This window comes from Stylophora pistillata, chromosome 13, assembly GCF_964205215.1.
Source record: "Stylophora pistillata chromosome 13, jaStyPist1.2, whole genome shotgun sequence".
Classification (NCBI taxonomy): domain Eukaryota; kingdom Metazoa; phylum Cnidaria; class Anthozoa; order Scleractinia; family Pocilloporidae; genus Stylophora; species Stylophora pistillata.
In genome coordinates, this window is record NC_142531.1 from 2,242,020 (window position 1) to 2,263,974 (window position 21,955).

At 37.1% G+C, this 21,955-nt stretch overlaps 1 protein-coding gene, 1 long non-coding RNA gene and 1 pseudogene across 3 annotated transcripts; 1 reads left to right on the top strand and 2 right to left on the bottom strand.

The window, feature by feature from the left end:
• The first annotated feature begins 115 nt into the window (after positions 1–115).
• LOC148717245 (uncharacterized) lies at positions 116–7,137 on the top strand. 2 transcript variants are annotated; one of them, XM_088743105.1, is made up of 5 exons: positions 116–1,432; positions 1,931–4,940; positions 5,008–5,163; positions 5,239–5,369; positions 5,551–7,137. In XM_088743105.1, exons 2-5 carry the CDS (start codon positions 4,822–4,824, stop codon positions 6,609–6,611), a joined length of 1,467 nt encoding a protein of 488 aa, XP_088599231.1. In that variant the 5' UTR covers positions 116–1,432; positions 1,931–4,821; the 3' UTR covers positions 6,612–7,137. The 2 variants fall into 2 exon arrangements, with proteins under 2 accessions (XP_088599231.1, XP_088599230.1); XM_088743104.1 differs by lacking the exon at positions 116–1,432 and having other exon boundaries at positions 4,784–4,940; positions 5,641–7,137.
• LOC148717246 (uncharacterized) lies at positions 7,138–9,899 on the bottom strand (annotated as a pseudogene).
• Positions 9,900–18,090: 8,191 nt separating this feature from the next.
• LOC148717247 (uncharacterized) lies at positions 18,091–21,767 on the bottom strand. The gene is made up of 3 exons (XR_015994615.1): positions 21,629–21,767; positions 20,613–20,717; positions 18,091–18,413 (listed from the first exon to the last, which is right to left on the bottom strand). It is a non-coding gene; the product is annotated as an uncharacterized LOC148717247 (long non-coding RNA).
• Between the last annotated feature and the right edge of the window lie 188 nt (positions 21,768–21,955).

Consider the following 21,955-nt stretch of genomic DNA (forward strand, 5'->3'; position numbering starts at 1 on the left):
CTGAAGGCTCGATTTTTCTCTAGATGGAACGTCGTTGATGTACGTAATACGTAAAACATTTCCTGGATATTTTGGAAACGACTTAGCTGAGATTAACAAGTGATGTTCGTCTGTACAGTGCTGTTATTAACTCCGAAGGTGAAGTGGGATATTAACGGGGGAGAAGAGTGAATTATTGCACGCTATTGGAGAAAGAAAGAAGAACAGGTGTGTTGCAGAGGAAGAGTTGTCCAAACTTTTTCCTTTCCCGAAGAAAACAAAAAGCAGCACTGCGGAAGCTTTTTAAAGAACCTTCGCATGATATCAAGAAAGGATCACTTCACCTGGGGAGTGTCGAAAAAGAACAACAAAAACAAGGTCCGTTGGAGATCCATGCTTGACACCTTATGCTCTCCTATGAAGCGGTTTTTATATAAAAATTAACTTGCCAATTTTCGTCTTTCTTTGTTCACAGCTTTGAACGAACAACGTCAACATTGTGCAAACACCGTCTACTTTGTTCAAAGAACATCGACTCTTGTACAAACAACGTTAATTTTGTGCAAACAATGTTCACACTTTGTGCAAACAACGTTCACTTTGTGCAAAGAAAGTCCACACTTGCACGAATAGCGCCGATTTTCCCACGAAGATACGAGAAATTATCGATTGACCAGGGTTGTGCCTAAATCTTACTGGCTAGAGGTACGCCCGAGGACCACTAGTGACGAGTTTCCGAGTCGGGCGATTATCAGCAGAGAGGCATTTTGTCTGCGCATGCGCGAGTGGAATTGGTTTGTCGCTTTCGGTGCCATTTGTAAAGTTTACGACGCGTTTCTGCGAGATTTCAACTGGACGATCGACACCTTTTTGTAATATTTTTTAAGATGGATGAAGGAGTGTGACAAGTTCACCAACATTTCTAACTCTGTGGATACTCCTGGTGTTTGCTGGCTCTTCGGTTGAGGATATTTTTAATGATCAAAGTGCGAACAAAACGCGAAAAAAGCCCGAAGACTTGAAGTTTGAGATTTGATTTACTGAAGATCAAAATGTGCACACGAGACAACAAACCTTGAAGGTTAGTCTTAAGATGTTGATGTTTTATTTTTGGGAATCACAAAGTTGTATGTGGAGACAATCGTGAGATATTTGATCTGAGGAAAGATGGAAATTTAGATTTTGATCTTATTTTACTTCAACTTCGAAGTAAAATTGCGTTAAGTTTGAGGTGGCCCCCAAACATCAAATCACTTTAAATATCATCGTCTTTTCGTTCTCTTTACAGTCATATAGGACACAAGGCTTTAAAAAATGTTCCAGCTTCAGGATTAAGTTGCCCTTACTACAACCGTCGGCGAATTACTTTTCGGGAGGTTTTGGTGGATTTTCCAAGTCATGACCCAAAGCCGTCTTTGGCCTTTTTGCTCTCCAAGTCTGTTGCATATGGCAGGTAGGCATGTGTCTTAACAACAGTTATGGTGTAACCTCAATCAACTACGGTTTTGGCTTATTTTTTTACTGTGTTTTTGTGGTAATTTTTATCATTGCCTTTTCGAGCTTTGTGTGCTAACTAGAGGATAAACTTCGGTAAAACTTATTTATCAATTGGCACCCAAATCCCTCACTATTGTCAGTTAATTGTTTATCTATCTAGCTTTTGGTCTAACTAGTCTATTTACCTTAAAAAAAATGCGTGGGCTTTGTCTCATGAGTAAAACTGGTGCCGTTTTCTTCATGTTCATCTGTTATTCGAAACGAATGGCGTCATCTGTATTCTGTCCTGTTCATTTCAGTAGAATGCTTTGCCTTGCGAAATAAATTTTGCGTGCACTATAAATTTCAAACCAGTGTAGTTATATTTCACTTTGCTGTATGTGTCATGATCTTGAAGTTCTTATTTCTTGAGATTGATGATGGGAATTAACTGTTACGTTCTATTCTGTTTAAGGTAATGTGAAGTGAACCAGTAATTGGTGCTATAGACAGAATGAATAGCTGTGACATTTACTGTGGCTAGCTGTTATTCAAGAGTTTGTCATTATTCCCAGAAGCTTACTTCTTGTTTAAGTTATCAGTCTTTTGTTCTCTGTACACAACTTGTCAAGACTAATATGCTATACGGGAGTTATGTCTCTTCTATTTGTAACGGTAAAATTACCAATGAAGTTTTTCAGAAGTTTTGTCCAGATTTCATTGAAAATGAACATGAGGAGTGATCAGTTATACTCCTTAAGAGTATTTAAGCTTCCAGGATGAGAGCTAATAAATTTCTTGAGTGATCCATACATGATTTGTCTTCTGTAAAATTGACGCAGCCAAACCCCCTGGCAATTGTCTATAAATTTCTTTAAATAGCATTCAGGTTGGTGCCTATTACCACTTAATGTGCAGTATCAAAGTCTCCTTTTAACTTCAGTCTTATTTCTCTAAACTCTAATGGGAGTAAATCATCCATTTTCATAAAGAGGTCAACAAAACTTTCCTCATTATTTTAATCTAACTTCATTCAGTCCTGTTCCCAGGGGATACAAGCCTTGGAAAATAATTTGGTTTTTGTCCTCACTGATACTATCAGCTGTACAGGTTCTCATCAAATTGTTGGATAACTCTTGTAATTTAATAGGTCAAAAAGTAAGGTTGCAATGGGTGTATCTGATGTTTTTGGGTAGTAAGAAGGATAGATAAAGTCAAATATAATTTTTATTGGGAAAATAATTGATTCACTATTATTTTTACAACTGGAAGCTCAAGATGTTATTTGATTTTATTCACATTTAGGCAACAGGCTGGTCTTTCTTTTTTTGTACACGTCTCCAGTTATGGTGCAATTCTCATCTGTTGAGGGTTAGAGGTAGTTTGACCAAAATAAAGTGATCAGATTTTGGTAAAATTTTTCACCTCATAAACTACATGTGATATTTTCGAGACTGATGATTGAAAAAAACTTTCTTTTCTCTGATAAAAATCCATAATTATGCTACCATTTCCCCCAAGTTATGACAACATAGTTAATGAAGGGGGACAGGTATGATGACAACCATATATCTAGTGCTAACATATCTTACTTTTCTTAAAGCGACAATGACATTTTGTGTTTCAGTAATCGTTCCCGCCGGCTGTGATTCGTGAAAAAAACTTTTCAACCAAAACCTAAACTTCTGTGAACTCATACTTTTTGCTGAAATATTGCAAATACATTGCACTGGAAGTTGAAACTCAAAAACACTCAAAGGAAAGTAAGTACTACAAATGTACATACATACATACATACATACATACACTTTATTGATGCTCCCTAAGTGGGCTTTTCAGCTCAATAGAATAAAAAAAAAAAATACAAATATATAAATTAATTGAGAATGTAAATACAATAATATAATTACAAAATATATATCAATAATATAATATATTAACTTAATAAAACATTTGCAAGATGACGTCTAAAATTCCTGGGGCATTTTAAGGACTTAATGTTATCATTCAAGGAGTTCCAGAGTTTGGCTCCTCTGAAAGCAAAGGAGCGCTGCCCTGTTGACAGGCGACATAAAGGTATATCCAAAGCACCAAATGATCGAGTTTGTCTATTATGGACTTGAGAACGTGATTTAAACATATCAGCAAGATAGTCTGGAACAAGCTTGTTAATACATTTGTGCATCATAGTAGCGTCATTTAGAATGAGTTTCTCTCTAATAGGAAGCCATTTCAACGATCGCAACCCATCCGAAATATGGTCATACTTTATTAGTCCCAGAATAATTCGCCCAGCAAAGTTTTGGACTTTTTGTAACTTGTCAATATTGCTGCTGCTGGTATTACTCCAGACAGTTGAACAATATTGGAGTTTACTAAAGACAAATGAATTTATTACTAACAGAAGTGTTTTCCTATCCAGGAGGTGCTTGATTCTGTTAATTTGGTACAATTTAAAAAGGCATTCTATTTGTTGAGAAAGCACTAACACGATTAATTTACTTTCTAATACGTCTGTGCTCTTCGACAAGCCTCCTGTATCATTCACAAAAAAGATCATCTACTTCGATCGTACCAAAAATTATTAAAGAGGTCTTGAATTGAACTCGATTGTTTACCCTTTTGCTTTTGGAAAATCAATCGATTGTGACTTCCTTTCTAACACCACACAACCATACTAAGACTAGGACACCTCCATCTAAGTTACAGAGGGTAAAAAGGACAAGTAAAGTTGTCTTAAGAGCTTGTTCCACTATCGTTTTCCGACGCATTTTCCTCATTCACTTATTTCGCGGAAACCCTAACCGGCACGTAGCAGCGGTTATTTGCATCAAACAAAAATTTGCAGAACATGCGCAGAAAAATTGCCTCTCTGCTGCGATTATCAGAAATTGTCGGCTATTCCAATATGACAGACTATTCCAGAAACACCAGTTGCGATTTAACAATAGTCAAGCGACGTGACTGAACCAGATTTGAACATTATTATATGCTCTACATGTGAATTTTCTTCTTGCACATACCCATAATGCCTTGCGCCTTGGGGGGTAACCAGGATGAAAAACATGGCGTCTTGTGCTTCGAAAAGTAAGCCTTGCCTGAAATATCCAAAAGCCTACAAAGAAGTCTCTGGTTCAACAAAACCAAAACTAAAAGAGCTCTGTAGAGCTTTAACAATTGATTTTGAAAAGTTAATTGGAAAAAAAACACTCGTAAATGTCGTTTGCAATGCTTTGAACATATCGACTTCTGGCTCTGTCAAGAGTAAACATGACGCAGTGACTACGAAAAAAAACTGATATTCCATCGCTTGCATGCCTACAAAAGCTGAAAGACTGGTAGAAAAGCTTAAAAGGAGTCCCTCTGATGATGAAGGAGTGGATTGTAAAAGAATTCTTGATAGGATCTGGCTACAAACAACAAGCTGTTCGAAAATATAAGACGCTTCACTCGTGGGAACACAAGCAAGGAATTCACTCTGTAAAGTAAGTCAATCCTTCTTCATTTTAATGTTTCATTTCTTTAAATTTATATTCTTTCGTATTATTTCAGAGTCCATTTACTGCCAGAATATCAGAAATATTGGGCCCTTAGGGCGAGTTGTAACCCGTCGTTTTCGACAGACAGTGAAGAGAGCAAGTTGATGTACTTGGTCCTAGAACGGTCAACTGGCAAGTCAGTTTTCTCGCACTGTACTTGTACAGTTGGGTAAGTTAACGATTTTGTATTACTATCCTCTGAATTCAATACATAGCTCACGAATTTTGTATTTTTTATTCTTAGATTAAGAGGAGACTGCAGTCATATTGGAGCTCTCATGTTCATGTTGTGTGATGTTGTGGCAGAGGGACAGCAACAGCTTCCTCCTGATCCTACATGCACTGATTTACCTTGTTCTTGGTTTAACCCTAAAGGTAAACATATTTATTATATGATGGTAAAGTATTACAGCAGACGATACCTTACATGTATGTTTGTTATCTCTTTTAAGAGCCAAGGCTGAGCAAATCCTCATAGAGGATATCAATTTTTACAAAGCTAATTTTGGCAAAGAGCCTCCACAGAAAAAGCTTAAACTCTGCCCTTTTATAACAGAAGTTTACTATGGTGTAGATGAAAGTCAAAGGAAATTGATTGATGAGAGAAAATTGGAATTAAAGCAAAACATTTTCCTTGCAAATGAAGGAAAAGCACTACTGCCTATTTTCCATATACTTGGATCAAAGAGGGAGGAAAGTATCAGTACTCCAATCCCTACAAATCTGCCAGACATATTACAGGGAGATGATGTTCGCCTGATATACTGGTCCGAAGTAGAAATTGAAACAGAATCTACTGAAACTGACAGCACAGATGATTTCCTGAGCCCTCTTGATGTTCATCCTGCATCTTTGCAAGATATATACAACAAAACACAATCAATACAGGAGCATATTACTGTAGATGATACCAAGATAGAGCAAATAGAACAGTTGACACGAGATCCGTCAAAAAGCAGTATGTGGCTCAATGAGCGCATTCCCCGCATTACAGCATCTCAATGCAAGCATGCTCTAATTAGAGAAACTACAAGTCCTACAAAGGCTATAAGAGACATTCTTGGCTATAACGAACGTTACGAATCTAAGTACATGAGGGATGGTATTGATTCTGAATCAGAAACTATCAGGCACTATTCTAGTTTGACTGGATACAAAGTAGAAAAATGTGGTCTCTTTGTTTCTAAGATACATCCATTCCTTGGAGCCTCTCCCGATGGACTCCTGGGCAAGAAGGGGGTCATTGAAGTAAAAAGAGTGCACCCTTATGAAGCTGAAAACTTGGAACAAGCTCTCCTCCGACAGCATATTATCAAGGAAATAGATGGATCACTACAACTCAATCCTAATCATCAATATTACCATCAAGTACAGCTGCAGATATTTTGTACAGGGAGAACTTGGGCACATTTTGTAGCTTCTGATGGTAAAAACATTATCATCAAAACAGTTCTGTCTAATAAGGAATTTATGGATGCTATTTTGCCCAAGCGGAAGAATTTTTATTATAACATACTTTTACTAGAACTAGCATACCCTAGAGTAAAGGATGGGATAGACAGGATAGGTAAACTAGGTTTTAGTTATTCAATGCTATGTAACTTAAGGAATAACTGATGAGACAGTAACTGCATTGTCACCAATAAATAGAGTGATTTTTATTTGATTCTGAAAGAATAGTAAGGCTAACAGCTGCTAGTAGTTTTCAAGCTCTTTGGTTTACTACTTGGTAATTTTCTTTTCACAGTCAAGAGATTATCATTCTAGGTATTTATTGCCAACATAATAGCAGACATGTTCATAAGTCTTAAGCTTGCATTGCTTCACATTTCATCAATACATAAAGGTAACATATTATTAATATATTGTAGAACTTTTTTGCATTAAAAGTCATGACTCATTTATACTTCATACATTGTGGCAGTGAATAAATTTTTCATTACAGAAAATATCACCATTTTAGGATCAAAATAAATATTTTTAACAGGGTTTTTTCAAGACAACACAATCAAAATTGCTTATTTTTTATAAAAAGCTAGACCTTTATGTTTCTTGTTCATTATGTCGTGATGGCTACTATGTATCTTGCATGTTTTGCAACAACAACTCTGATAGGTATTATTAAACTTAGTTATTTATTTGATTATGAGTGACTGAAATTTACTAAATACCCACAAACAGTAAAGATTTGCTCTGCGAGGTGAACCATGGACAAGCGTACTTCATTGTCAAGAATATGGTATCTCTTGATCCTCTGGATTGCTCTTTCGACATGAATCCTTGCCTCTGCTATTTTCTCTGATCTTTAGCCCCCTGATTTCTTCAGCTGTGATCTACCTTGTCCTTTAAAATCTGGTATAGTTACACGTACACCACTTTCCCCTAAAACATCTCCAATATCAAACCCTCTATCTGCCATCACCTCATCTCCTTCCTGCAATGTTGCAATAAAATGCATACTACTAGCTGTTATATGTTTGTCTGAAACCGTACCCCCCCATCCCCGTGAAATGTAAATGATTGCAGCACAAGCATTGATTGCTACCAAAAACTTAAATGTTGCATGAGATTTATAGTTAGAATAAATCTCCTTGTTAGCTTTTAACGAGGATGGTTTCTGCGTAAAGATTTCTGTGCAGTCCACAATGACCTTCAAATCTGGGAATCCTGCAAACTGTTCTGGCTTTCCAAGCTCTTCGCAATACTCAGGCATTTGGCAAAAATCCTTGAGATGAAAGTATAGTAAGTTGCTGCATGTTGTAAAAATTCTACTGATTGTAGATTCGCTTACTCCAAATCGAAGGGCTAAGTCTGTCAGTGTTAACCCTAAACGTAGACGAACTACCACAATAAATTACTCTTCCTCCAAGGTCAGTTTAGCTTGTGTTTGCCTTGCTGAGGAAGCTTTAGCTTGCATACTAGATCCTCTCCAATTCTTCTTTTTATCTAATGCAATGCAATCCAGATAGTCAAAGAGAGCCTTGAAGGTACTGTAATTAAGAAAGCCAGTAAAAGTCTGAAACTGCCTGTCATTATTTTTCAAATTATCAAGGCTCAGAGAACGTGACTGAAGACAGTCATTCTGTTCTTCTAGTTCAGCAACTCTCTGGTGTAATCTTGTCAACTCATCTATAACTGACTGATCTAGTTTCGAAGAGTTTGAGTCAATTTGTGTCCTACAGTAGTCGTGTTCTTTAAGGCTGTTGTCTGAGCTTAAACAGGCTCCCCAAACATTGTGGTCGTCTATGCATGGCTCTTCTTGTTTTGGCCTTCCTTTTACCTCCTTGCATCCCTAAAAACATGTTGACTATTACATACTCATTAAACCATGCTTGAATGTGTATAGGTCGTGTTTTAGATTGGGTTATGGCACATATACTTTCGAATATACTTCAAGAAAGCTTACCTGTACAAGCCTCCTTCGTTTTGGCTTTTGTGGAATGTTTTCATCGTTTTCGATTGTTTTGAGACTGTTTCTACTTCTCCTAGGCGTCTGGAGATTGTGGCTGTGACAGAAAATTGATGATTTACTGTATGAGTTACTTTGCGAATCATCAGATTTAACTCCACCAACAAAGTGTGCAGAACACAAGCGAGTGTTGTCAGAAAGCGAGTGTTGTCAGAAAATTGATGATTTAATGTATGATTTACTTTGCGAATCATCAGATTTAACTCCACCAACAAAGTGTGCAGAACACAAGCGAGTGTTGTCAGAAGGCTCCCAGTGTTCGCGTCTAATTCTTTGAATCCAAGCTTTTCTTCGCGAAGAATCTTTAGGAATCCTGTAGAACTGTAATTCTGGGTTTCTTTTGCGGTTGTTTGAGCAGCCGATGGCATAGCAAAAGTCATTTTTCACTATTTTAAGCTAGCGAATGTCACGCCACGAAAACAAAATGGCGGCGAGGGAATCACAGTTACCCCCCAAGGCGCAAAGGATTATGGGTCATGTACAAGTATTTACACACTCAGTGATGTTGGCGTTTCAAGCAATCTGATTGGTTCGCCATCTCGGGCTAATCAACAATGTACACCTCCGAGCGAGTGGATAATATGAAAAACAAAATGGCGGGCGTAAACTCGCGTTTCGCTTAAGTTTCAGAAGCAGAAATTGCCTTTAAATGGCTTCCTTTTAATTTTGTCGAGATCACTTCGTGTGTATATACTAAAACAATTATTCTTTTCAATCCCGGTGAATAGTGGCTTTCGGGAATATTTAGCCACTATTCACCTCGATTTCATAGAATAACTGTTACGTAGAGGTTAAATCAAGGAAAGTTCGCTAAAAAATTTCTATGGCTGTTCCCTTCATCTTCGTCAATCTCAAGTTTTTTTTTTTCAATTCGGCAGAATTTTAGCTCAACAGACAACACTATAGCCGCAAGGACCTACGCTTGCAACGGCAAACAAAAATCCTGAATAGTATTGCCACTATAAAGCTCTTTTCATCATGGTACTGGTTAGAAAGATCCTCAAGATGAAATTTCTATCGTCTTGTACCTCTAGCCGGTAGGATCTCGGGAGGCTTATAAGATACTACCGGTTAGAGGTACAGCCTGCATATTTAGTCGACTTTGCTCAATTTTTCGCTACGGCTTGTTTCACATATGAAGGTAGATCCTGGACAAAATGTTCGATTCGTCGTTTCGTTATGGCGTTTCGTCGTTTCGTTATGTCGAGTCGTTGTTTTCCGAGTTCGACTCGTCGAACTTTCAGTTCGTTTCGTCGTATTGTAAGTTCGATTCGTCGGCTGGCCTTTTCGACTCGTCGTCGACCACATCGGTTCGTCGTTTTGTCCGTTTCGTCATTTTGTCATGGCTTTTCGTCGTTTCACAGGGAGCCCATACAATCTGTTTGTGTAGCCGACAGTTGTTTTATAGTGAATGTACCTGATTTACCGTTTGCCATACCTATAGTGTCCCTCCCGCTTCCTGTACATTTATTTATCTATTTATTTTTTGCATTACTATGTGAATTGACAGGTCGGTTCGTTGCTATGGGCCAGGGGCAAGTGTTTTTCAACAGCGAGTCGAGTTGAGTTTTGGAGTATCGCGAGCGAATAAAGTGATTAAAATATACAAATATCGAACCAGCCGAGTACAATTGTCGTTCGCCAACGACATATAGTGATATATTGCTGACTATGTACATAAATCATTGATAAATAAACGTTGAAATACTTTACTTGTGGTGTATAGTCGTCCTTTTGCCTCAAAAATGTTTTTTTGAGCGATTTTGAATAAGTCTGAGTTCTTCGTCAATGTAATGCATAAAAGACAGACTGAGGTGGAAGCCTTGCTTTGAAAGGGTTCAAGCGCCCGAGCGATTTCCCCCCCGAAAATCGCATCGCTCCGCTTTCAAACTTGGCAGCATTAAGGTCAAAAGATGCACGATTCTCCTCGTACCTTCCAATCGAAAATCTATCCGAACGGACCGGAGCTAGCCCTCGAAGAAAATAAAAATCCGACAGTATTTGAGCGCCTGGGATGCGTAGCAAGATTCTCATGTGCCAGCCAGAAACCGTCACGCAACGACTCGACTAGAAGTAACGGAGTGCGGAAACGACGAATCGAACATTTTGTCCAGGATCTACTTTCATATTTCCGATCACCCCATAGCAACGTCATGCTGACTGGCAAGCTTTTTTCCGTATTGCATGACAACCAGCTATTTTTTCTAAAGGACGCTTTTAATGAACCTTTTTCGAAAATTATATCAAAAAGTTCTATCACTAAGAAGTATGAAGCCTCAATCAGGGTAACTCAGCCTCTGGTAAAGCAGATAGAGGCTCAGGCACTCGAGCTCCCGGATGATGATGACATACGGAAAATGCAGCAGTACAACCAAAGGGAGGATGAAAAACATCTTGGAGAAAGGCTAGAGGAAGTAAAGAGTGTACTCCCTGATAATGCCAGGAGAGGCGCTATCCTTGCTACAGAAAAAGGCGCGTCTAGCTGGTTAACAGTTATCCCGTTAAAGGATATGAACTTTACTTTAAACAAGAGAGAGTTCAGGGATGCTGTTCATTTCCGCTATGACTGGCACATAGCTGACACGCCCTCCACTTGTATTTGCGAAGATACTTTTACGGTGGATCATGCCATGGTGTGTAAACAAGGAGGATTCATCATCCAGAGGCATAACGAGCTGCGTGATCTTGAGGCCGATTTGCTAAACACTGTTTGCCACCATGTGCAAGTGGAACCCATTCTCCAGGAGATAACGGGAGAAGTGCTGACGAGAGGTACGAACTCGGCACCGGATGCCCGATTGGATGTCCACGTTCGTGGGTTCTGGGATAGGCAAGGCTCTGTCATTTTTGACGTGAGGGTTTTTCACCCAAACGCAGAATCTTACAAAGATCTCACCATCCAACAGATTTATCGCAAACATGAAGATGAGAAGGAGAGGTTATACGCGAACAGGGTTTTGGAAGTTGAACGAGGGACTTTTACACCTTTAGTCTTCACTACTACCAGAGGCATAGCAGACGAATGCAAGCGTTTCCACAGCGATAGCATTGGGTGAAAAATTCTACTGCGAAATCATTCCCCGAAAAGATGAATCTTCGCACAGAAAGCGAAACAAGTTACGGTTCAATTCCTAAAGCAGGAAACTTCAATTTTTTTTTCTTTCCTTTTCTACCCTTTTCTTTATTTTGGATTCTTTATTTTTTCCTATTTCGTAGCCTGTTAATAAATAGTCGTTACATTGGGTTTGAAGAATGGTCATCTGGGTAAGCGAACGTGGGTTCACATGTCTGATATGTAAGGAAAATTTAACGAATCTTGCATTCTAGACAAGTTCCTCGCAGCTTATCAGGGAGAGAAATGACCATGTAAGCAGTCCTCGCCAGCTGGTTCGACTCCTGACCAAGGTAAATTGACAAATTTTTTTTTTTTTTTTTACGTTATTTTTTTTTTATTGCATTTTCAGAATTGGGTTGTTTTGCCCGCTTTATAGTTAGTTGATAAATGTTGTAAAATGTATTTGTATGCGACTCTCTTTTTTCGAAATGAGTGACATTTCTAGTTCATTGCAAGTTTACTTTTTTTTTTTTCCTCTCTAAAATTGAGGAACTACATCGCAACAAGGCTGAATTTAAACACAACTACATGAAACTGCAGAGTTATCATGAAAACGCCATGCTTAAGTCAAAACACTTTAACCACAATATGTTGCTAGACTTGGTCTACGCAGTGGATGGTTCATATGCGATATATATACAGTGAAAAATTTAATGGTTCTTGCGTGCAAGAAAAATTCGACGTAGTTCACTGGGTAAAACACTGGAATGCGGAAGCTGGTCCAGGCAAGGTTCAAATCCTGGCGAGGGGAACTTTTCAAATTTTTTTTCATTTTTTCTTCATTTTTTTTTTTATCTAATTTTTTTGTGTGTGTTTGTTTGTTTTCCCATTTTATACTTTATTGATAAACAATATTTAATTTATTTCAGTGCTGCTCGCTTTTTCGTTAATAAACGGACTTTCTACTTCGTAGATGACAAGTTTACTTTTTTCGTGTACCCTAAAATCGAGGAATCGTATCACGACTAAATTTCCACACAATGAGTAAAGAAATTGCTGATTCATCATGAAAACGTCATTTCCGAGCCAAAACACTTTTGCTTCAACGTGTCTCTGGAGTTGGTGTACTTAGTGGATGGTTTCCAGGATATATATATACTGCGGATTAAGCTCATTTCGCACTAAGACATGTTTCTCGCAGCTCAGTAGGGAGAGCATTGGGCCGCTAAGGCGTGTTCAGTCAGGGTTTAAATCCTGATCCGGGGAACTTGTCTTCGATTTATTTCTTCTTTGTAATGTTGTTTTATTTTATCTTATGTATTTGTTGTGTATTTCTTATGTAGAGCGTGAAATGTGTTTGTATCCTGCTCCTTTTGTCGGGAGTGAAAGGACTTTTCTATCCAGCTGATCAAAAATTTACTTTATCCCTATATCCTTAAACTGAAGGAATGCATCTCAACTCGCCCTAATTTCAACACAATGATGTAAAACTGTTTGGGTAAATCATAGAAACATCACATTCAAGTCGAAACACGTTCACAATATGTTTCTGGAATTGGTCTATGCAATAGGTGGTACACATGTTTGTACACTTGGTAATTTATCCAGATCCAGTCAGGTTCAAATCTTGGCGAAAGGAACTTTTCTCGTTGTTTTTTTTTTTTTTTTTTTCATCTTTTATCACTTTTTTTATTTAATTCTGTGCATTTCTTTGTTTCCCATTTTATATTTTGTTGATAAGTAACGTGCTCGTACGCTGCTCTTTTTTTCTGTTCAGTTCATCGCAAGCTTCCTTTTTTTTTTTTTTCTTACATCCTGAAACTGGAGGAATGCATCACTTTGTTATCGTAGAAACGGTATACAGTATTAAGTCAAACCACTTTTACATCAACTTGTTTCTCTAGCGTTGGCCTATTCAGCGGGTTGTCACATATGTACTAAAAGTTTGTTGGAAATCGCATGAAAGACAAACTCTCCGTGGTTCAGTGGGGAGAGCATAGGGCTGCGAAGGCGGGCCTAGTCAGATCAAATGCTGACCAGGGAAACTTGTCTTCGATCTATTTTTTTAATGATTTGTTTCTATTCTCTTTTGTGTATTTGTTTGTTTTCCCATTTCATAATTCGTTGATAAAACCTGAAAAGTCTCTTTTATTATATTCCGAAGTTAAAATAATTTTCGCTCATATGCGATATGTGGTTAAATAAAATTACTTACTTACTTAGAGAGCGTTTTGGTTTAGATTTCTTACTTCAGTTAAATCTATTCCTAGTACCATGGCAACCCACGAAGTAACACGTGAAATGACTTTTTTTTCTCTGCGCTAAAAGGCGTGGCAGCAAAAGGTGTTATAATTGTGACGTATTCATAAGTGATTGGTTAGTCATCTCATTCGATATTCACGCCAATTTGTGAAGTTTTCTTAAAGCAAACACGTCATGAACGAGTAAGGACGTGTCACTGTGAGGTCTCAGTGTTTGTGCCAAGATTATGCAGAATCTGCTTGAAAGTTATCTGAAGGTAAGCATCGCTGCTAGAAAACAAGCCGGAGTAATCTTATCGTTCTTTCTGGAGGGTTAATGAACTAGTCAAGCAAGGAAGAAGAAAGCTTTTGGTTCGCTTCTTGCTTCGCCTTCGTATTAGAAAAATGTCGTTTATCATGATTGAAAAGTAGAGCAAACACTACTCACCTTCTAATCAAGGCTGTGTCAGGATTTCGAGAGAGACTACTCACAATCAGTTAAGTTTCGAGCTGTTGTTTCGAGCTGTTGATTTGAGAAGAATGCGATGAATTTCGAAGGAACATGAAGTGCGAGTAAAACAAAGCCACGTGCACTTCATCTCTTTGGTGGTTGCTCTTCTGAGAGCGCATAAGAATTGTGCAAAAACCTTTCAAATAAACCAGTAACGTGAAAATGAATTTCTTATCAAAAACGCGTTTGGCGATTCAAATTATTCGTTTGACCTGAATTTACTGAGCTCTCCTTTTCTCTTCTAACCTGTTATTAAAAGTTGCTTGTAAATCAGCCAAACACTAAACATTGTTTTATTCATCTCTGCTTACAGGATGACTGAGGTGATGAAGATAACGGCAAAACGAAGAGTTCAAGAGAATAAACTGAAATCAACGAATGCGAAAGAAACTCTGCAAAGATAAGAACTTTGATGTTAATTGTATTCTTGTATAAAAATGGTGGCTGCCTAAATGTCAAGATTGGCTTGTGAACCTCAGCTGATTGAATTGTCTTGTAAAATACTAAAGGGAAACGGAGGAGTAAAAGAAGGCGAGGAGGCATTCTTCGTGTACGACTTGTTTGAGGTGATGGCAGCCACCATTTAAGTTGGATATTTTAAGGTGGCACTGTAAGGTAAATGGCTTTTGAAAGAAGAAATATGAAAATTAAAACACGTACAGATTCTCCTATCAGTTTTATAAAATTAGAACTAAGTATTCGAATTTTCTAAGAAAATGTTTTTATCTTTGATATCACAACAAACATTTTCTGGAAACAAGTCAATGTTCTTGTTTTTGATAATTTTTTATGTGGAGAATTAGGATTCTTAAAGGATAATTGATCTGCTCTTTTGTCAATACAATAATCAGTGCCGCCTTAGATGATTCACACATTTTCTTTGTAGTTTTATTAGTAATAGACAAGAGAACGTTGACAACATAGAATGCTTTGGGAAACTATTCAAAATGAGTTTTCGTCTGATTGGCGTAAAAGGATAGCTACGTCCTTTTCATTTGTTATGAAACAATCCCACTTTGGTGACGCTACGTTAACGATACATTTACCGCCCTACACAACGGCGAAATGACAAAACAGAACACTTAACATTAAGTTCATTTAAAAAGGACGAGAAATAGAAAACATCCTTTTTCAAACCTTACCTGAAACCAACAGATTAATCAGACGTATAATTCTATAATCCGAGATCGCATCAAGTTATAAATATTAAATTCTAAAGAGACGAGTTTGCGAAGTTGGCAACACGCCTGAAAATTTATCCGTCGTAAAGAAAAATACCGTAAAGGTTTTTTTAAAAAGAAAAAAAACTTCAGTTTTATCAGACGAAAACAAAACTCACTTCGACCTTCGGAAACAACCGAAACGGAAGCCAGCTCAACTGCTAAGAGGAATCGTAGCGTAAACAATTACATGATCAATGTCTTCGACTAACGACCCATACTACTGCTTGACGTTTAACCCAAGACTCTAGCTTTTTTCGTGGACTTATTTGGACAGGTGCATGTCTATTAACTTACAACAGAGCACAGATGACATTAAAAATGATTAGCAAGTATAGACAGACAGCTTTCAAAAATACCTGTGGACAAAATAACATAAGAAATGATACGAAAGGAACGACCTTAATTGACCAATGACAAATGATAACGACTGGTGATTCTTGCAGCCAATCATATCTCGGAGAAATGGACCCTGATTTTGGGGGCAAAGAACTGTTCTCTTACTTTCGCATTGACCATTAAATAGCTAATTGAGGAACAAAAAGATTTGGCGAGAGTACCATATAACCCCAACATTAATTATGCATTCAGACTAGTAGACTTTGTTTTCAAAGTTTTGTCGTGACAGACAAAGAAGTGGAATGCATAATTAATGTATGGGGTTATATGGTACTCTTTCCAAAGATTTCCTTAAAAAAACTTATTTGCCCACGTTCTCTTGTCGTTTTGCAAGTTAAGTATTTAAAACCTAAATGTCTGGTTCAGAGGACTGCAGTACATTTTCTTGAAAAGGTATTGCCTAGATAGTTATACAGACCAGTAAAAATTTATCCCTGTATGCAAAAAAAAAAAGACGACAACAACAACAACAATATATCAAACAATTAGAGACAATTTTATCCCTTAAAAACTCTAACTCAAGCAAAACGAAAAAGTGGAAGTCGCGTTAAACTCAACATGTCTTGCATAAGTTTGAAGAGAACAAAAAGTTAAACACGAATTCGGGATAGGCTCTTGTTACCAACGAACTTGAAAGTGTTTTTTTTTTTATGGAGATAGCATTTGTTTGCATAGACTGTTGTCGTTAAATACGATTCTTTATTGTCAGAACGAATAAAACAAAAATTTTCTTGAAAAACATACCATTGACCAGAACCCTGAAGAGATTTTTATGGATGTAAATTTTCCTGCCTTGAGGAAAGGGATTGATTTGGATCTTTTACTAGTTTTTGGTTTCTATAACTTGTTGCTACGGTTTTTCGCTGAATGTTACATGAATTAAAAATGTTTGTTTTAATAATGTTGTTTGAACCGGACATTGGGTTTTATCATATTCGCAATGTAGAAAGACTTCTTTCAGCCTGAAATTAATGTTACACAGGACTAAAAGAAATTTTAAAGATTTGGTGAAAAATAAAAGGAAAATCAACAAAAATAACTTGTCGGAATAGTTTCAAATACACGATATCGGATTGTCTTAAGCCTTGAAACCAAAGTGAAAAAAACGCGCTTAGCCGGCTGGCCCAAGAGAAAGAGAATTTGAAAATTATTTTGGTTTTAGTAAATGAACTCAAGCAAAATCTTATCTCAGTGACTTCAAAGAAACGAGGACCCAAGCAATTATCCAGATCGTCTGAACCAAAAAAATATAGCTTACTTGGCTCTTAAGAAAGGCTTAAATTTTTGATGAATAAAGGCTGATAGTTTCGAAAGAAACTGTTTGGGGCTGCGTCGGTGGGAGTAACGAAATAATTTGGATATATCAACAAAGTTGAAATGGTAAATTGGCCACCGTAATGATTACAAAAGCTGACGTTTCGAGCGTTAGCCCTTCGCTCCGACGAAGGGCTAACGCTCGAAACGTCAGCTTTTGTAATCATTACGGTGGCCAATTTACCATTTCAACTTTGTTGATATATTTAAATTTTTGATGATTTGGTTACAAATTTTGATTAGTTTGCGTCAAAGTGTTTCCAGTGTAACAAACAAACAAAATCGACGGCTGAAGAAGGTCTCGTATGTAGCAGCATGGCAAGCTTCACTTAAGTTATTATTTAGTAGTTTGCCTTGTTGCTTATTGCTAGAGTAAGTAACGTGTAAATATCACCTAGTGCAAAAGGAAAAAAATCTAAGACCAAACTTTGTAGGTAAAGGCGATTTGATGAATTTCATAAAAACAAACCCAGAAGTTAGGGCTGTTTAAAAATGCTTAGGAAAAAAATTTTGCATAAGGTGATGTTTAAATATCTTTTGGTGGAAAAATTTAAGGGAGTCCATTTTGAATTTTTGGTCGCAAATGTTGTCAGGGGAAACTCTGTGCAAATCCTCACACATTCTTCATCATTTAATGAAACTCACTTAACTAAATAAAACAATTAACTGATAAAACACTTGTATTGTTTATTGACTGAAATATCGAGAGTGAAAATGAAGATTAGATAATAGAACAGTAAACAATGAGTTTGACTTTGTTACACATTCTACTTAGAAAAACACAGGCGCCCAAAATACGCACGCGCTTTTAAGTCTTTTGGCGGGAAAATTACGCCATTTTGAAGAACTGTTACTTACAGAGTTTCCAAAAATTTAAAAAACCGACGCATGCGTATTTGAAGCGCCCCGTGTTTTCCCTAAGTCTTTTGGCGGGAAAATTAAAACTTTTAAAAAGATAACCTCGATGAAAAATGACTTAATTTACCAAGCGAAAAAAAAAACTACTGAATTACAAGTTACTACAAAATGGTTTGAAACGGAAGTCTGAACGAAGAAGTGTTTTGGTAAACAAAACGCAACGAATTCATCTTGGATTTTACTTGATAAATTCAAACATTTGAGAATTTCTTTTATATCTCGACTCTTGACAAGATTATCATCCTCAGGAGTTTTTGCCTGATTTTGACTTCAGTTGTAGGCCATTCAGCAATCTGAAAGAGTGAAGAACAACCGAATTAATAAAAACATCCAACATTTCAAATTTATATTCATTGAATGCTTCAAACAGCAAATGAACTTGCAAAATTTATCATTTTTCGAGTTCGCTCGAACCTTGCCAAGAATCACATGCAAACGGCCATTAATATCATGCAATTCTTCGTTTTGGCCTTGTTCATTCCCTCTATAATAACAATAACTTGTACAACAACTACATCCCGTACAAGCAGATTGCTGTGAGCCAAGTACAATTAATTATCTTATTTCAAGACGGCTGTGAAGTTTTCTTCGCATAGCAACTAATGCACGAGCCTCAGAAGAATTTGGAAACGATTTTAACATAAATAATGAGTTTGTTTGTCTTTTTGTATATACACATGTACACCACAAAGCAAAATTCGAACGCCTCTTTCTCTATCCATGATATTTTCCCTATTTTTATTTCTATGATAAATTAGATTGATACCAACTTGATACCAACCACTGCTAAGCTGCAGCTGTATAAGGCTGCAGTCTTGCCCTATTTGACTTACTGCAGTACTGTATGGCACTTTTGCAGGGGAAGTGATGCAAGAAAACTGGAGCATGTCCAGGAGAGGGGTCTTAGGGCAGTTTTCCGTGACTGGAACGCTAACTATGGGTGGTCGTTAGAATGGGCTAAATTGCCCACCCTAGTGAACCGTAGATTGCAAGATATAGCGACCATCATGTATAAAGTAAAATTTAAGCTAGCACCAAGCTATATACAAGATTTATTTTCAGCAAATCACACAGTGTATAACTTAAGAGTTAAAGAATTTACTATTCCAAGATTTAACTCCATAAATTATGGCAGGCATTCCCTTAGGTATTTAGGACCTGTGCTATGGGCTAAGCTACCTTCCCGTATTAGGACGTTGAATTCACTAGCGGGTTTTAAGAGGGCAGTTAGAGGAATGGATTTGAAAATGTTAATGGACGATGGTGGCTGTGAGGGCTGCTTGGTTTGCAGTGCATGATTCTTAGTTATATCTTAATTAGGCTCAGACTATTCCTCCCTCCCCCCCCCCCCCACGTCTTTGCAGTGCATGATTCTTAGTTATATCTTATTTAGGCTCATACTGTTCCTCCCCCCCCCCCCACGTCTTAAGGTCCCTTGCCTAATTCTGCTGACCACAAATTTTATGCTATTTATTCGTATATTTTATGCTATTTAATCGTATATTAATATTTAGTTATTTATTATTTCATCTAAATTATCTTGTTGTGTCCTTACTTAGTGGTTTTATTACTGCTATTTTATAATTGACACATGAATAAAGTTCATCATCATCATTGTGCCAAAAGGAGGTCTCACGGAATGTCATTAACAATTATTTTCCGTATATCAAATTGATTGAAATTCTCATTTTGTTTTCTATTTTTTCTACTTTTTTTAACAGAAAGGAGACATCACAGCACATCACAGTTCATCAAACGACGTTACATCCTTGTAGATTACCAACAGATTATATCGAAACGTTCTGAAAGTTAAATGCCTAATAGTGTGTATGTTCAAAAAACCGATCCGTGAAAAACATTACGATTTTAACACATCCAGTTGACTTCATTAACAACTCAGACTAAACTGAAAAAGTTGTCAAAAGAGTTATTGAGATATCAGCAAAACTCATTGGCCTAAACCAAGAATGCGTATCCTTGAGTTATCAAACGAGTTTTACGTGGACTGCTCTGCATCCATAATTTAGATACAAATTTGGACGATGGCATGAAAAGGTTTGTGAAAAGAGTTTTGACTAAAATCATGGATGCCTTTCCAAATATACAGCTCAAACTATTACAGATATGTTAGGATCCACTTTAATAAATCATAAATCGATGCCATTGAGCAGTAAACTTTTTAAGTCTAAAACATTTGTGTAACAATTCTTATCGGAAAACGATGTTATGGTAAATAGCATATGCCAATGGTCTTTTTTTAATTGTACAGTTTCATTGCACTGGTGTTTTTAATTTTTTTGACCTTTCAGTAATTTTTCTTCCGACTTGCTTTTAGTAAATTTTCAAGTTAAAAAAAGATCTAAAAATGTTGCTTAAACCCCTTAAGCTGATACGGCAATTCTACATGCAATGCAATGCAATGCATGCACCGACTGTGACCAAATATCAAATTAGTGTTAAAATAATTACATCATATAGAGCAATTAACTCACCTAATTAAATAACTTCTCCTCCCTCGTCTTTCTTTTGATTCTTTTCATCTCCATTTCCCGTTGTTGCTGATTTTTGCCTTTGTTTTTCTTGAGTTCAACATCTGCCTGATGAAAGATGATTGCAAATTGAGTATATTGAAAAACACGAGAACCAACTTAAATCAAGTTTGTGGATGGCTTCTTTTTTTGCTTTTTTCAAGTGGAGTTGGGAAGGATATCAGATGGGTAAAAAGGATGAAACTGTTTTGCTCAAAATGGTTTCATTCTTCTTACAAATCTGTTCTTTGGTTGGTTGATTACTGATTGATTGGCTCATTGATTTTATCGCTCGATTTCGTTTGTTTCCAAATTCTGAAAGAGCCTCAACCATTCGACTTCCAAGATCTCTATATCAATTCCCCTTACTGTCCGACATAAATTTCTTACAAATCTTGCTTTGAGAATCTGGTGTTTTGCCTGGTTGATAGCTGGTTTTAAACAGTTAGCTGGCCGGCCAGCTAACCAACCAGCCAGTCAGTCAGTCAATCAATCAATCAATCAGCCAGTCAGTCAGCCAGCCAGCAAGTCAATCAATCAGTCAATCAATCAATAAATCAGTCAGTCAGCAAGCTAGCTCAGGGAGCAACTTGTCAGTTGTTCTCTCGGACGTCGGTCGGTAAGTCAGCAAAACAACACCTTTCATACTGCTTTTAACAAGTCTTTTGGTAAACCTTAAGAAAATCTCATCAACAGACATACCAAAACTCAGTTTTGAAGGCCTAACAGCACAGAAAAAATGATGGTTCGAGCAGCTAAAGCTATCTTGACTTAAAGAGAAATAACCTCAGAAGAGTAAATAAATTACGACCTGGAAATGGAGCCTTCGTACATACTTCGTATATTCACAACCTCCTTTCAAACGTAGAAAACTAATAAGCAGAAATAATGCAACATCTAATATAAGTTCACTAACAGGAGGTTTACAAGAGGTTGATTAAAACAAAATATAAATGCATTTGACGGTAATTTCAATTTACCTTCCCAGTAGAAGTTTCCAATGGGCGTTTAACTTTCTTTCGTTTGTCCCTTCCGACGTCCCACCAAAGCATTTCATCTGTCCAAACTGAGAGCTATGTACAATGAAAGTACCAAAGACGAGTACAGGCGAGTGTGGAAATGTTGACAGAGGTTGATTTCTCTACCACAGCACTACGTTTAAATTTAGCTTCGGTCGCCATTTTCTCCCTCGTGTGAAAATACACATGACAATGGAATAACTAAATTTGAATGAGGGACAATAATCTGTGACTTATGAATATTAAACATTTTTCGCTCAACCACGGACCAATACCTCAGAGCCTCTG